Below are 16,991 nucleotides of genomic sequence, written 5' to 3'. Positions count from 1 at the left end.
ACCTGCAGGATCACAATACTTCTGGGGTTTCTTGCAGCTGGAAGAATGTTTCAGGGGATTCTCAATGGTAAAAAAAATTTGAGAAGGGCTGATCTAAAGTGACAAGCAATCTGCCCTTATTTTTTTAGCCCAACACTGTTAACGTGAATGAAAAAATATATTTAATCCCTTAAATAAGAATTAATAGTGAAGAGGTCTAGAAACGTGGCTAAGGGTTCTACAATTCCACCACACCCTGAAACAATGGGCCTACCAGTAACTGAAAAGGTCCCTTTGTGTATTTTTGGAAGTAAAGAAAACTGTCATACTCTCCCCCACTCCAGACTGCAGCAGATAATCTTGGGTTTGTCAACATAATTCTCTAGTAGTCCTTCCTGTATAAATTCCACTCTCTATTTTTAACAATTTTTGTTGGATTATCCTGAGATTTAATGTTTTCTTTGTGCTTCCTATTGTTTGTCTTTGTGCTTCCTCGATATATCCCAAATCACTAAGGCATCTCATTTATACACTGGTCTAAAGATGACACCTGGGCATTGACAGAGATCTAAGTGGTCCTTTCCAAGTGGCTTAAATCATAATAAAACGGCTACTTTGAAGTCATAGAATCATAGAATCATAGAGTTGGAAGAGGCCATACAGGCCATCTAGTCCAACCCCCTGCTCAACGCAGGATCAGCCCTCAGCATCCTAAAGCATCCAAGAAAAGTGTGTACAACCTTTGCTTGAAGACTTCCAGTGAGGGGGAGCTCACCACCTCCTTAGGCAGCCTATTCCACTGCTGAACTACTCTGACTGTGAAAAACCTTTTCCTGATATCTAGCCTATATCGTTGTACTTGAAGTTTAAACCCATTACTGCGTGTTCTCTCCTCTGCAGCCAGCAGAAACAGCATCCTGCCCTCCTCCAAGTGACAACCTTTCAAATACTTAAAGAGGGCTATCATGTCCCCTCTCAACCTCCTTTTCTCCAGGCTGAACATTCCCAAGTCCCTCAACCTATCTTCATAGGGCTTGGTCCCTTGGCCCCAGATCATCTTCGTCGCTCTCCTCTGTACCCTTTCAATTTTATCTACGTCCGTCTTGAAGTGAGGCCTCCAGAACTGCACACAGTACTCCAGGTGTGGTCTGACCAGTGCCGTATACAATGGGACTATGACATCTTGTGATTTTGATGTGATGCCTCTGTTGATACAGCCCAAAATGGCATTTGCCTTTTTTACCGCTGCATCACACTGCCTGCTCATGTTTAGTTTACAATCCAAAAGTACCCCAAGGTCTCGTTCACACACAGTGTTACCTAGAAGCGTATTCCCCATCCAGTAGGCATGGTTTTCATTTTTCTGACCCAGATGCAGAACTTTACACTTATCTTTATTAAATTGCATCTTGTTCTCATTTGCCCATTTTTCCATTGTGTTCAGATCTCGTTGAACTCTGTCTCTATCTTCCGGAGTATTTGCCAGTCCTCCCAATTTGGTGTCATCTGCAAACTTGATGAGTAGTCCCTCCACCCCCTCATCTAGATCATTAATAAATATGTTAAAAAGTACCGGGCCGAGCACCGAGCCCTGAGGTACCCCGCTACTCACCTCTCTCCAGTCTGATGAAACACCATTGACAACATCTCTTTGAGTGCAGTTCTCTAACCAATTCCCTATCCACCTAACTATCTGAAAATCCAGATTGCAGTCCTTCAACTTATCCATCAGAACATCATGGGGAACCTTGTCAAAAGCTTTACTAAAATCCAAGTCACCCGTTTAATGTCTCAGAAGGGTGTTCTCCTACAGTTTTCTGTCTCATGATCCCTGATGTCAGATTTGCATTGCTAAATCCTTTGATAGAGGATTTGACTGATTTGTCCTGTGTACAGAATGGAAGAGCTGCACAGCTGGGGAGGAGCAAATGGAAAGGTGCTGAAAAGATGAGGGGATTTCCTTTCTTTTGCCTGTTATGAGGCTGCTGCGTATATGTGTGAAGACAGTATTTGTCGGTGACTGTTTCAGTCTGCTAGAGTAGTGATCCCCAATCTGTGGGCCGTGGACCACATGTGGTCCGTTGACTAATTGGAGGTGGGCCGCGAAGGACGCCTTCTCTCCCCCCCCCAGCCCTTTACAAAACAGGGTTGCACTTACCTGTAACTGTTGTTCATCGAGTGGTCTTCTGTGCAGTCACACATGGGTTCTGCGGAATCGCAGGCCTGCCACGGAGAGGAACTCGCAAGCTTTTATACATATAAAATTCTAGAAGCTCCCAAGAGTGCTCACCCCTCCCCTACAGAGGGTGACTTTCCCGCCCAAAGTCACATGATGTGGGAGGGGTTAGCACTCTCCCCTCAGTTCTCCTTCCTGCCGCCGGAACAGGCAAGTCAATCCATTATCAGCGGCCCACTGCGGGGAAGGAGGGAGGGTTGTGTGACTGCACAGAAGACCACTCGATGAACAACAGTTACAGGTAAGTGCAACCCTGTTTTCATCTTCGTGGCTTCTGTGCAGTCCCACATGGGAGACTAGCAAGATCACGCACCCTGGAGGTGGGTGTGGGCTTACATAGCAGAAAATGGATTGAATCCACTCTACCCACAGAACCTCTCTCCAGGAGTTGACATCTATAACAAAGTGGTGGACAAATGTGGATCATTGATCAGGTCACTCCACTGCGGATGTCTATTAGAGGCAATCCAGTCAAGAAGACTGCAGAAAAAAACTCTGAGAACATGTAATTCAGAGAGATACCAATAGGGCCATCTACTTCAGGCAAAGCTTGTCAGTTTATGGAAACATCATTCAACATGGTAATATCTGTACTGAGGCCCTTCTACACATTCATGGATCAGTAAGGCAAGTAACGATTTCTACATTGCCTGGATCAGCCCATTCCATTATTTACTTGTTTGGTTTTTTTAACCAAACATATCCCATACACATAGCCCTCTCTGCTTCAGAACCAGGTGTCAAGTCAGGAGTAACTTAGAAATCACTTGGGGAAGAAAAACCATGTTCGGTTTTAATACTACTCATCTCGATGAAATCTTAGAGAAGAGAGGGCCATCAGATAAGGTAGACGTTTCCTCCAACCTTCAGGCTGAATCCACGGCCATCCAAAAAGGATGTACTGTAATACATAAATCTGTCAATCAATGAATCAAAGAAAAGGCAGATTCACAAATGCATTTTTAACGGTTGAGTTGCTAACATCTTGCTATCCTGATCTAGAAACATTTCCATCTACACCAATAGAACAAGTAGAAGAGGGTTTGTGGTTTACCACCCACGCCCTCAAGACCCTAAATATTAACCACCAGCCAGGAATAGCAGACGAACTATCAGTCGGAATTGCCTGACCACTAGGTGATGGTGGAGGTCTCTATGCAGGAATTCTGGCTCTGTCAGAGAGGCAATGAACCTGTATGCTTGCAGTAGGAAACACACTCCACTTGGTCTACAGGTTGCTTCAGAAATGCAGTGTACACTGTCCAGTTAGAACTTTCAAATACCATATCTAGGAATCCTGCAAGGGAAGAAGAAGGTTAATGAAGAATGGAAAGGTTTCCCCAGTGGGTTGTGAACCCACTGATACCCCAGAGCACAACATGCATTGATTCCAGTAGCAAATGAGTACCCTGTACTGCTTCTTGCAGCAAAAAAGGAACTATGTTTGGAGTGTCCATTATTGACACTCATATGTGACCGCAATCATTGCTTAATCTTCCCTGTATCAATCCAATATATGCGCTGAGGCTAGCACCAAAGCACACTGAGGTTTCCCATCATGTAGATGACAGAGACATGTTGAACAGAACCTGAGCACTGTAACATAACCTCAGGTAGCCTGTTTCCACCATAGTAATTCATATAGGTTTATGCCATGGAGTCATCTGTAGGCAAACAGGACCTGCTGTTCTTGAATCCTGCACAACAAAGAATCAAAGACACATTAATAGCTCTGAATTTTGAGTCTTATTAATAGTCTAAATAGATGTTCTGACCCGGTACTCAGACAATAATAGTACAACGCTTTCCACAGTCAAATAACAAGGCAACTGTGAGGATTTCAAAGTCAAAGGAGATAGTATCAAGGTATCCCCTACTAGAGATTCAATGTGATGAGTGTAAGAGTATGATCTTAGAGATCGTGCTTCAAATCCCCACTCTGCCATGGAAATTTGCAGAGTGACTCTTTCTCAACTTATCCTACCTCACAGGGTCACTGTGAGGAGAAAGTGGAAGATCACTATATCAGAGCCCTCAGGAGAGTCAAGGGAATAGGGAGTTTCAACCAAAGGTGTTCCTTAAAGATTCTACTTTTTTGTTTTTGTTTTTTCCCCTCACCCACCCCCCAGGGGGTGGAAATCTGTTTTCCAGAGGGATAGCCTCAGTAGTCCTTTCAATGGAAAAAACATTGTGAAATAGATCCATAAATGCCACATTTCAATAGGGAATGAGCACAGATGCTGCAGACCCACAACTTGGACAGCATGCCCAAGGCTCACTGAAGACTGGATTCAAATACAAAAGGGAACCTGCCTGACCATCCAGTCACTGAAATAGGGATACACATAGCAACTATATAGCCTGATGTGATCCACTATAGTTGCAATATAAGTTGGGAATAACCAAGTTGCAGACACTAGACCAAAAAGCAACACATTATAAACATAATAAAAAGCATTATGTAGAAATGCAGGAATGGATGTAAGAAGCCAGTGCCCTTAAGAGTGATTATGGCAGACCATAAGCTTTTTGACAAATGAGGGAGACTCTTGTTCATGACATATGAACTCCTCAATCTCTCTGTACTTAGTATGTCACCCAACATACAGGATAGCTGTTTCACCTACACTCTTTAGGACTATTATATACATAAAGGTAAAGGTATCCCCTGTGCAAGCACCGAGTCATGTCTGACCCCTGGGGTGATGCCCTCCAGTGTTCCCCCAGCAGACAACACAGGGTGGTTTTCCATTCCCTTCCCCAGTCATTACTGTTTTACCGCACAGCAAGCTGGGTACTCATTTTACCAACCTCGGAAGGATGGATACACACACACACACATATATATATATATACAGGTATACAGCAACACTGTCTCTAAGGATGGCTGCCACTTCATCGATCAGGAATGGTGGATGCCAAACGGAGGCTACACCAAATGCTCTGCATCATAAATATACAAATACAAAAACATTATTATTATTATCACTGTTTCCCAAACATAGGAAAAATAGGATAAGTTTCCAGAAAATATACAAAGGACCCCCAATGCTGGGGCTGCAGATTCCCTGGGGATTAAGCAGAATTTCCATTCGTAGCATCCCCTTACCCTCTATTTTGAGGGGTGCACAGCTGCATTTGAGTGGGCGGGATTGTTTGGTAGATCTGATCAGGATAAAAGAAGATCCTGACTATGGGAACCTGCATGCTTACCGTTGCCAATATTATGGCTGTCAATATGAATTTCTTTATGTGCCCAAGCATCTCATATGTCTGAGCACTAAATGTTTACCATCAAAAGGAAAACCCCCCAGGTTTAGACCTTATTCAGGGAACCACGGGGAATGATTAGCCAAGAATGATGATGCATTACAATATAGGCTGGCATTACCGTATTGTGGCTTTTTGCCCCCTTTCCTGAAGCATTCAATTGCCACTCTCCACATTTGAGTTGTACTGCCACTATGCCAGTGGATCCCCTATGCGTCATAAAATATATTTTCCTTCCATCAGTTTCAAAAAGTGGGGAGGGAGGAAGGTGACAAACAGATCTAATCATTGCTGGTTGTACATCCAAATGATGGAGGTGGCTCTAATTTAAAACAATCCAAAATAAGAACAGCCTTTCCTCCTGAGTCTAAACATCCTGTTTTTCTGCTAATGCAGGTGTGAATGCAAGTTTACTCAGGGCCTCTGTAGACAGAAGGCTATAATACCCTTGCTTTTATAAAAATCAGTTCTGAGATGATCTCAGATCCTTTGCCAGCAACTGTGTCAAAGATTCACTTGTGGTGGCAGCAGGTAATGGCATCTATATAGCCTAGGACCACATGTCCAATCTCTTTCCCAATCTTTCCTGGGTGTTGGGAAGGTGGGCAGAGCTTACTTGCAGAGCTGACGCTCAAAGTTGGGGACAGGGGGAGAGCACCATTGCCTGTCCTTTGGATTTCCCCACAGTCTGTGGTGACATTTAGCAGTGATGCTCAGTGGCACTGCTGGGCAACGATGATTGGTGCTGATGCTTGGCAGCAGCACTTGGTGGCAATAGTATGGAGGCAAGCATGCTCAGGGTCTCATTGTCAGAGAGCTGACAAATTGGTGAGTTGTGTGTCAACACAGCACCCCTTGGCACCAAATTATGACATTTATCATCACATGGAGTCATGACTTACGTGATCAAGGACTCTCAGTGCCAGGCAGCCCTTGGGAATCAGCCAGCAGCAGCAGATCTTGACATCAAGGAAATGGTGCCTGCTGGCATCAAGGAGACAAATCGCCTCTAAATGCGAACGATAAACAGGCCGATGCCGAACTTCTTCTGTCTCCTTCATCGGTGGGCTACGAGAGGCCCTAGAGAGGGCAGATTCCTCCTTCGATTAGGCACCACCGGAACTGGCACTGAGCTCACCTGCAGTGGCTGCTGGCCATAAATCAGCCACTGGGGCTCTCTCTCCTTCATCAGTGGGCTAGATGTGGCCCTAGAGAGGGCAGATTCCTCCTCCAATTAAGCACCACTGAGACTGGCACTGAGCACACCGACAGTGGCTGCAGGCCATAAATCAGCCGCTGGGGCTCTCCTTCACCAGTGGGCAAGATGTGGCCCTAGACAGGGCAGATTCCTCCTTCGATTAGGCACCACTGGGACTGGCCCTGAGCACACCGACTGTGGCTGCTGGCCATAAATCAGCCACTGGGGCTCTCCTTCTCCAGTGGGCAAGATGTGGCCCTAGACAGGGCAGACTCCTCCTTCGATTAGGCACCACTGGGACTGGCCCTGAGCACACCGACTGTGGCTGCTGGCCATAAATCAGCCGCTGGGGCTCTCCTTCACCAGTGGGGTAGCTGCAGCCCTAGACAGGGCAGACTCCTCCTTCGATTAGGCACCACTGGGACTGGCACTGGGCACACCTGAGGTGGCTGTTGGCCATAAATCAGCCGCCGGCGCTCTCTCTCCTCGCAGGTCTGAGGCGCCGAGGCCGTCTCTCAGAGAACTTCCAGACAAACTGCTCTTCCTCCCCTCGACTTCCGGGGTGGTTTGGCAGCAAGGCTGAGGCACTGTCCCCTGTCAGAACAGAGGCGAAGGACTCAGCTTTTCATTTGGGGCTATTTCACCCCACTTTATTCTCTCTCTTTTAAAAAATATTTATTTTAATTACTTATTTAAACAAGGCCGCTAATATTTAAAACAGTGGCCCATAATATCAGAATTCTGAGTCATTCGCCTTCCTTCTGAATCTGAGGTGAAATTTCTCTTCAGCTTGCTGAACAGTCCTCTCTCAGAGGCGGCAGAAAAAGAACTGAGGGGAGAGTGCTAACCCCTCCCACATCATGTGACTTTGGGCGGGAAAGTCACCCTCTGTAGGGGAGGGGTGAGCACTCTTGGGAGCTTCTAGAATTTTATATGTATAAAAGCTTGCGAGTTCCTCTCCGTGGCAGGCCTGCGATTCCGCAGAACCCATGTGGGACTGCACAGAAGCCACGAAGATGAACACACTTCGGGTGTCATTGTCTTCCATCACTCCCAGAGGGGACTCTCTCGTTGCAGAGAAACAACCTCAGGATTCCCATTGAGTTGTCATTGTCATGAGTTAAAATTTCAGTGAAAATAAAATATTCCTTATGTTCCTTGTTGTGCTGTATCTGTATCTTATTTTGAAGGGATGTTTAAACATTACCATAGCGACCAGAGTCAGAGAGCGTTAGGGCAGTGGTTGAGAGTAGAGGAATAAACTACCCCCCCCCCGGCCCTCAGTAAAATTGTCAAGCGTTGAGAGGCCCCCGGTGATAAAAAGGTTGGGGACCCCTGGGCTAGAGAGTGGCTTCTGTTATGTGTTTTTGTTTGAGGCTGATGGAGGAAGTGTGTCCTGGGGGTGGAGTGCAGCAGAGGGACTGTAAGCCCTGCCCTGTGCTGGGTTCATCCCTGTGACCTCAAAGTCTCCTGCTCAGCAAAGGTGCAAGCCTTTGGCTCTTGGCCTGTGGCTCTTTGTAGGGGGATCACCCTAACAACTTCATCCTGAAGACAAAGATTCTAGAATGAAGGAATCTGTTCAGAAGGCAATAATGGATACCCAGGCCCCATATCCAGTCACCTGCAAGGGGTGTGCCATCTATGTTTTACTCCTGAAGACAAGATGGACTACACTTCTAAGTGTAAATGGATTTTAGAGAAAATTAGGGGCTGCATTGCCTAGAAATGCCTTGGCTGCTGCATGAGCTGTAGCCACAGTGACACATGCCTTCATTGCACGTTGACTGAATTCCTGCCATGTGCTCTACTTGGTGCCATCCTTGAAGTGTTCAACAGCTGCAGTTGGTGCTGCCAGACAAGCCTCAGATCTCCTGGCTACACTACAAAAATGCCATGCGATAAATTACTAATAAATGATCTGTAAGAGGGAGCTGATCTGCAGGAGGAGGATGGGCCTTGTCTTGTGCACAGGAAGGTGGCCCTTCCGTGTCTACAAGGGATTTTCTGCAGCAATTCTGCAAATACTAGTTGACAAAATTTAGATATTTGGCTCAAGGATCTTACTGGACCAAAATGCATCTGGTCCAGCTTCAGAAAGCACCACCTAGCTGACCAGAAACTCCTGCTGGAAAAAAGCACCAAACACCCCCTCGGCCACCTTTCCTCTTGGTAAGGACTTCGGAGAGAAAAAGACAGACGTCACTGCCTTCCCGTGAAGGTGCTTTCTCTAAGTGAACTATGTCCAAATCTGAATGGAGGGGAAAGAAGACGGTCCCCTGCCCCATGAAGGACCGGGCGGGGCTGGAATCCCTGAGGAAGCAAAGAAACTCATAGGATGAAACTTTATGAAATTTAATTTGCAACAGTCTAAAAAACAACAGACTGTAACCAGTCACCATTTACATGTTTATGACAACGGAGGCACATTTTTGATCGGATTATAATCCGTGACAGTTTACGAGATCCAGAGGGAAAATAGGGTGGGGTAGGAACAAGTGTAGCACAGCGCTGACCTTTGGATATGCAGCTCGGTGTCATCCCGACCATCAGCACAATGTGTTTATGGCTGGCACTGCTGCCTTTCAAATGGGACAAAGCTGTGCAATGGCCAGGATTGTGGGGAGGAACACACTGTGGGTTTCCAGAGGCGACAAAGAGCCCTGCTTCTCAGGAGTCTGAAGACCACGCAGAATGGTCCTGAGGGGCCACGGGACCAACTTCTTCCCTCCTCCCCTCCATTATCTGAGCAAGCTTGGAAAGGAGCCCACAACTGACCCGCACAGACTTCCGGAGTGAGGCGACACGGGGGATATGGCCGTGCAGCGTGTCCGCACACTGTTGGTCCCGTCCTTGACAGAAATCAGGACGCAGACAGCTTGGAGGTATCAAAACAGAACACAGCAACTATAAATACAACAAATACAATGTTTGGCTGTTAAAGAGCCAAATTTTTGCATTGTTTCAACATAGGATAACTTTACATTCTCAATAACAAAGTATCTTCAAGGGTGGAAGCAGATCTAGTTATGTCGCACAATAAATTCAGTAGGGGGAAACAAACTTTGGTGTATCAAATTAAAGCCAGGTACCCACAAGTCTTCCGATGGCTGTTCTGAGCCTGTTTGCACATGAGGTGGTCAGAAGACTCATTCTCTGCCATTCCTGAGGCGCCCGTTGCATTTCTCCATTCCTCGAGTTTACGTCCTTGTTCCACCCGGAGAAGAGCAGCTCGCTACAGCCCACATTCCCCAACTGCCCCAGAGACTGGTCTTTACGGAAACAATCATATGTGGAACTTTCCCCAAAAGGTTTCATGAGTCTGGAACATGCAGAGATGAACTATTTCCATCACATTTGTTCAACCCTCAAAACCCTGGTTCCTGTTTTTCTCCCAATTCTGGAAATAATTTTTAAAAACCTACCATATCTCAATTCAGACAGAATTTTATTCGCCGCTTTGAAGCAAGAAGAAGAGTTGATTCTTATATGCCGCTTTTCTCCACCCAAAAGAGGCTCAAAGTGGCTTACATTTGCCTTTCCTCTCCCCACCACAGACACCCTGCGAGGTGGGTGAGGCTGAGAGAGCCCTGATATTACGGCTTGGTCAGAACAGTTCTATCAGTGCTATGGTGAGTCCACGGTCACCCAGCTGGCTGCATGTGGAGGAGGAGCAGGGAATCAAACCTGGCTTGCCAGATTAGAAGTCCGTGCTCTTAACCACGACACCAAGGTTACTCTTGCTTCCAATGGGGAAAAGCTACAATATGGCTTTGAGCAGGGTTAGCCAAACTGTGGCTCTCCAGAGGTCCATAGACTACAATCCCCATGAGCCCCTGCCAACATGTGCTGGCAGGGGCTCATGGAGATTGTAGTCCATGGACCTCTGGAGAGCCACAGTTGGGCCACCACTGGTTCAGAGTAATACCATTTAACAGATTTATTGGATGCTTCTGCCGAGCAAGACGTCTCCCTCTTCATCTGAAGAAGGTGCAGAATCCTCTTGCCCGGCATTTGGGGCTCCTTGATTAATGCCTGTTCCCAGAAATAGTCTGGATTTCAGATGCCAACTGCCTCATATGCAGGCTGTGCTGTTTTCTTTAAGAGGCGCTGGGCATTAACTACCCTATCGCAAGTTGCAGGCTACAGATTTCCAGAGACAATCCAACTAGCCCTGTGGATTTTAATCCCACGTTTGTCTCTGACGTGGTCAGAGGGGCAGAGCGGATCCCTGTTGGCTTCTCCCTACTGGACCCAGACTTGAAAACCAGTCGCTAGGGCAGAATCCAAAAGAGGACAAGGGAGAGAAGGCAGGCCAGCCCCTCCTCACCCACCCACCTACCCAAGAGGACACTAAAGTTCCAGGAAGGGGTGGGATCCGGGGGTGGCACCTTCTGCCTAGTGGACTGAAGGCCGCCAGCCAGTGGACTCTCGCTGCCCCACACAGCCTCTGTGGGGACTTCCGCCCTGCTGTGTTCCCATCCCACTCTCACCAGCCTTTATGCAAGCTGCGGCTTTATGCTATTTCCCTACATGAGATTTTACAGGGGATCAGGCACTTTTCCGTAGAGGACGTGCACTTAAATGCAAGCAAAGTCCTCTGCCTAGTCGTGAGAGAGGTGGAGAAGACTCTGACTTCAGCGAATTTGAAAAACAACAAGGTTAAACACAGAACCCCTCACCTGTTGCCTCTTGGCTCCCAGTGCCCTCACCTCCACCCCTGCTCTGAGCAATGAAGACGGTGCTGTCAAATGTCTAATCCTGCCCTAAATCCCACTGATTCCAGCACCCTCAAGTAAAATTCCCAAGGAAAACACCATTTATTTCTCGTTTGCTGGACTGGGTCTACGCCTGTAGGTTGATTCTCACTGTGGTTTGACAAGAACCCAGGTGTCCGTGGAACTTTTTGGCTTCCCTCATCATCATAAACAAGAGGTATGCCTCCTTCCCATTGACGAGGGATTGATCAGATTAACGGGTCCTGCAGCATTCCACTTGAGCCACTGTACAGCTGACCGTTAAGGAGCTTTCCCAGCACAAGATTAAAATTTAACATTTGCTAATCTGCAGAAGCGTGGAGGGAACTGTGCTGTGGCAAATGCACATTTCACTTCTTGGTCAGAAGATTATCATAATCCAGCCAGGAAACAAAAAGCGGCATTTAAACACCTCCTAGAATGGTTCAGACTCTTTTTCTTCAGCTTAGCATCATCTTAGCGGTGTTAACATTTCTGCCCCAGCGGTGCCACTAACTTCAGCAACGAGAAGTCAGCAACCGTCTGCAAGCTGGACAGTTTTAGCCTATTAATGGGGAGGGAGAACCTAAGCGTTGGATCCATCCAGTTTGTGTGCCCAATCTTGCCCAATTCTCTTCCTCGCTTCAGCTCCCGCCCCACAGCTTTTGTTTGCGTGTCTCCCACGGGCTTCTTAGCGGGTCAGACAGTGGCTCCTCCTCCCGTTCCTTCACGAGTGGATCCAACGCTTGAGTATCAACCACACCATCTCTGGGTTGGTCCCAGGAAGCACCCACGGGAGGTACACAGATTGCTCCCAAATGTCACCCCCACCGTCCTTTGGACCCCCCGTCCAAGATTCTCCCCAGGGCTGGAGGAAATTTGAGGGCAAACATGTGCACAGACGGGGGAGCCGCAGGGAGGAAGGTGAAAGCAGCCCCTTCCTCCATCCCTCGGAGAAGGGGCACAGGGGAACTGACACCTGCTTGGTTTGAGTGTTCTTCAGCTGCCGGAGGGAAAGTGACTGGAAGGAGCTGGAGGAGGGCTCTAATCTTAATGTCCCAACACTTGGGCAGTCTCTGGTGACATCTGCCTGCTCACACACAGAAAAACGGGCATCATTCTGTCACACTGAGTGTCCTCTCCAGCCATCACATTTTCTTCTTCTGGTACAGAAGAGGCTGAGCCAGAAGCAGATTTCCCAGACATGGAGTGCAAGAGGGGAAAGTGCAAGAGGGGAGTGCAGGAAATGGAAAAGCTTTGTTCCGACTTCCTTTCGTAAGGTAAGAAAGACGACATCCCAAATGCAGCACAATAAGGCACATCAGTTGAGCAAAAGAAGTCTCCAAGGATTCTATGCTTTGTTATTGACACACAGTGAAGCCCTGCTAAGAAACCATGGAGGCCCATGTGCTGGCGCCTCCAGAGCCGCCCCCCCAAACAAGGGCTGAAATTGGGGGGTATCTTGGCCAGGCAGCAATCCGATCCGCAGCCCAGCAGTAAGGGAAGCCCACCTCTGGCTTCGGGTGCCGGCGGCTGCATTCTGGTTTTGCTCCGGGTGGTAATACTGGCAAAGCAGTGCAGAAACAGTCAATGTTCTGAGTTAGATGTGTGCATATTGGAAAAAACTGCCACGTCCAAAAGGGCAAATAAATTCCAAGGGAATGGCTGAGTTTGTAAAAGCCCTTCCAAGGTAAAGCCAGGCCAACCTTCCCAGGAGGCCAGTGCATGAGGAGAGACCCAGCCCGCTCTGTGGAGACGGCCTCTTCAGACGACCGTACTGTCGTCCTCTTCCTGGGAGTCCCCGATGAGAAGCGAATGCTTGTCCGGCTCACTGAGGATGATGCTGCTGAGGGACCGCTTGTCCGAGAGGAGGGAGTTCATCGAGGCTCGGCTGTAGTTGACAATGCGGTCCATCAGACTCAGTTTGGGCGACCCCGGTGCGGTGTCATCTATGCCGATGTGGACGCTGATTTCTGAAGAGCTCTTCAGCCTGGTCTGATGGCAGGCACGCAGCTCGTATCTCTCAGGAGTAGGCTTCTTGTAGCTAACAGAGGAGGAGAAGAGAGTGGACCTTTATCAGTATGGGGGAGTGTGAATGTGCACTGGGCAAAGCTAACCCTGCAAGAAAAGGTTCAATCCTACCTCAACAACCCTACAGGTTCCCATGGGCGGCACAAAGCTGGGGGAAGTCCCCTCTCCATCCCTCAAGGGCATCCCTGCGGTGGAAGATGGCCTCTTTACCAAGCCATTTCCTACAAGCAGCTGCCACTGACCTCCCAAAGGATCCTACCCTGTCTGACGATTATGCCAGTTTTGGCTTTGTGAGGTTCTCTGCAGAGGCAGCACAGGTGACTTCTAAAGCCCCCCACTCTCTGTGGGGAAAGAGCGAAATCTCTTTTCAAACTCCGGCTCAGCCACTGACGGCAGCAGAGGCTTCTAACCTACTTCATTAGGCCAGGAGCTCAACCCCCTCCTCCTCAAGGCAATGGCCACTGAATTCTTTAAGGTCTGGAGAAATCAGCCCATGTGGTTGCACCCCCCATGAAGGGGATGCAGACAGGCAAAAGTGATGTAGTCAGAAGGGAAGACTATAAAACCCAAAAGTGACTACAAGGAAAGGGATCCAGACACCCTAACATTTCTGCTGCCTCCATTTCAGAGATACTTGTGAGTGTGTGGGGACGGGGGGGCAGACCGGGTTCAGGCAAAGGATCCCCCAATTGCAGGTGGGGAAGTCATCCCTGGACTTTCTAGAGGGGGAGGGGAAATGCTTCCCGCCCAGGGTCTCTCTCCCTCCCTTTTGGAAGGAAGGGGCTTTCCTTCCCATTCAGCCCTGTTGCCAAGCAGGAGGGAAATTCAGGTGTGCCAAACTCACAACTTCAGCAGGAGAGAGGACAGCACGACGGAGACGGAAGAGGCTGCCATGGCTGCCGAGCCCATCCAGGGCTGCAGAACCAGACCGGCGGGCAGGAAGACGCCTGCAAGATAGAGGCACACAAGCGTCACGCTTGGTGGACGTGGACAGGAAGGGAAGGGAAGGGAGAGGAAGGGGAGGGGAGGGGAGGGGAGGGAGGGAAGGAAGGAAGGAAGGAAGGAAGGAAGGAAGGAAGGAAGGAAGGAAGGAAGGAAGGTGGTGTGAGGGAATAAGGCAGGACAACCAGAGAGGGAAGAGATCCAAGTAGAAGACAGGCCGTTGTGTTTGGGGCAGTTATGCTGATGGCACAAATGCAGGGGGGCTGTGATGGTGTACAACTGAATGAGAACCAGGGGTGTAAGGCTGCGGTGCAAGCCCGTGTGGGGAGCACCAGACAAACTCCAGTTTGCAGTGCTTCAATGAGAGACCTGTCCTCCCCTCAGCCCCACCCTCTCTCAGCCAGGAGCCATCACCAACTCAGGTTGCCAAAGTTTCTTTGCTGGTGCTGAGCAGGGTCACGATAAATCCACACAGCTCCTTCTTCAGGAACTGCCCACTGATGCGAGGGGAAAGGCAGGCCCCAACAAGCCACGTACCAGCCGCAACTGGAACACCAATGAGGTTGTAAATGAGAGCAAAGACAAAGTTGATTCGAATCCTCTTAACGGTCTTCCTTGACAAATCGATACTCGCCACCACGTCCAGCAAATCATTCTGTCGAAGAAGCATTGACAAGGAAGCTTAGTCAGAGATGGGGTTCCTTGTGGACCCCGGGGAGGCCTGTAAAGGCGAAGCAGGGCCAAGAAAACCCCGGGAAGGGAGGATGAACCCCACAGGAATTTTTCCCACCACTCTATCTATATTCTGCACTGGGGAATTACAACAGACGATAGAGAAATACATCCCTCTCTTTGCGCATTAGACCAGTGGTCCCCAACCTTTTTATCACCGGGGACCACTCAACGCCGGGGACCACTCACCGGGGACCACTCAACGCCTTTTACTGAGGCCTGGTGGGGGGGTAGTTTACTCCTCTACTCTCAACCACTGCCCTAGCACTCTCTGATCGCTATGGTAATGTTTAAACATCCCTTCAAAATAAGAGACAGACACGCCACAACAATGAAGTGTGTTGTAAAGGACCAGGGGGGGGGGGGATATGAAGTAAAGGGTTGGGGGGGGGGGAGAAGGTGTCCTTCGGGGCCCACCTCCAATTAGTCAAAGGACCACATGTGGTCTGCGGCCCACAGGTTGGGGATCACTACATTAGACAATTCACTGTCAAGAAGAGCTTTTTTGCCAGCCAGAATGAACATCTTTCCTTCTGAGTTAGCAAAAGGCAGATTTAATAAGTTCCCTGTCTCCCAGAGGCTGTGCCTGCATGGGTGCCCCACTCCAGAGACACAGAGCCATTGAATCCTAGACCACCCCCACTCTGAGAGTTGTCGTCCAGCTTGGAGAGCATCCTTATGCAAGGCTAGTATTATCCAACACTGCATTGGGACAGCCCTGAATGAGAAGGACCCTGCTGAGATGCCTGCAAGTGCGCTGATCTTCGTTGCCAACTAGGAATGGATGGACGCTGCAATTGCTGTAACTGAGTTTGATTGTCTGTAATTCTGTTTTGCAAACCTGGTTTGCAAACCATGTTTGTCCTGTATTTTACTTCTGCTTATTCTTTCCTTCTGTTACGTCAATGAAGGCTTTGTTGTTGTTCCTGTTCTGCAGAGCTCATGGTCACCTTCTCTGAGGAGAACTTGGAAGGGCCTCATCCTGCCGTCATTCCACACAGGTAGAGAGACCAGAGCCCTGCCCACGTGCAGACACTATCTATGAATCATCCAAGCAGCCAGCGTGTCCAAACCCACTCCTTTCTCCTGCTGCTGAAACAAGAGGCCCAGCCCACTGCTGACCATGGCTTCACAGTCTTCCCAAGGGGGAAGGAGCCATTCCCTCAAGCGTAAGTGAAAAGCCACTGCAGCTTGTGCGCTCCATGAGCCTCCTGCCACTCACCCTAATCAGAACCACATCAGCTGCCTCGATGGCCACATCGGTGCCTGTGCCGATCGCGATGCCGACGTTCGCCATGGCCAGGGCAGGGGAGTCGTTGATGCCATCTCCCACCATGGCTACTCGCTTCCCTTCTTCCTGCAGCCGCTTCACCTTGGCCACTTTATGGGAAGGAAGCACTTCTGCAAACACCTTCGTGATGCCCACCTAAAGAGGAAAAGGGCCAGGGCCTATCAGGAAACTCCCAGTGCTAGAAAACACAGACAGGCCTGGACTCTAAAGAGCTTGGCCCAATCAGGGAGAAGGCACTTGGGGGCCTACCAGCCTTCCCGGAAACCGGAGCAGTGATTCTAGAGCAGTCTGGGCAGGCATGCACCAACACATTAAAACAATTAAATACTGGAACAGCTGGTAAAAGAGATCTAAAACGAGCCATTCAATAAAAATAGACACAAAAAGCGCACAATGTGTCAGTAAGGCAGGAAGGCCAATAACACTTAGAGTGTATGTCAAACAAAACTTCCTGACTAGGAGCATGACTTACAATGAGCATGACTTACGATGTCCAATTCATTAATATTTTATAATATGACTATTGTAAAATTCTCTTCTATTTCCTCAGTAGAAAAAGTTTGGATGGTCACTGGATTC

At 48.6% G+C, this 16,991-nt stretch overlaps 1 protein-coding gene across 3 annotated transcripts in view; it reads right to left on the bottom strand.

Moving 5' to 3' along the window:
- Positions 1-9,019: 9,019 nt before the first annotated feature.
- ATP7A (ATPase copper transporting alpha) overlaps positions 9,020-16,991 on the bottom strand; it is a 53,118-nt gene continuing 45,146 nt past the window's right edge. For all 3 annotated transcript variants that reach the window (XM_077308842.1, XM_077308844.1, XM_077308843.1), the window contains 4 exons: positions 16,344-16,547; positions 14,927-15,044; positions 14,292-14,394; positions 9,020-13,460 (listed from right to left, as the gene is read on the bottom strand). In XM_077308842.1, coding sequence (XP_077164957.1) covers positions 13,181-13,460; positions 14,292-14,394; positions 14,927-15,044; positions 16,344-16,547 — 705 coding nt within the window. In that variant the 3' untranslated portion in view covers positions 9,020-13,180. The remainder of the gene's footprint in view (positions 13,461-14,291; positions 14,395-14,926; positions 15,045-16,343; positions 16,548-16,991) is intronic.

This window comes from Paroedura picta, chromosome 13 (genome assembly GCF_049243985.1).
Source record: "Paroedura picta isolate Pp20150507F chromosome 13, Ppicta_v3.0, whole genome shotgun sequence".
Lineage (NCBI taxonomy): Eukaryota > Metazoa > Chordata > Lepidosauria > Squamata > Gekkonidae > Paroedura > Paroedura picta.
Note: the sequence above shows the minus strand (reverse complement) of the source record. Positions and strands in the feature narration are given on the sequence as shown.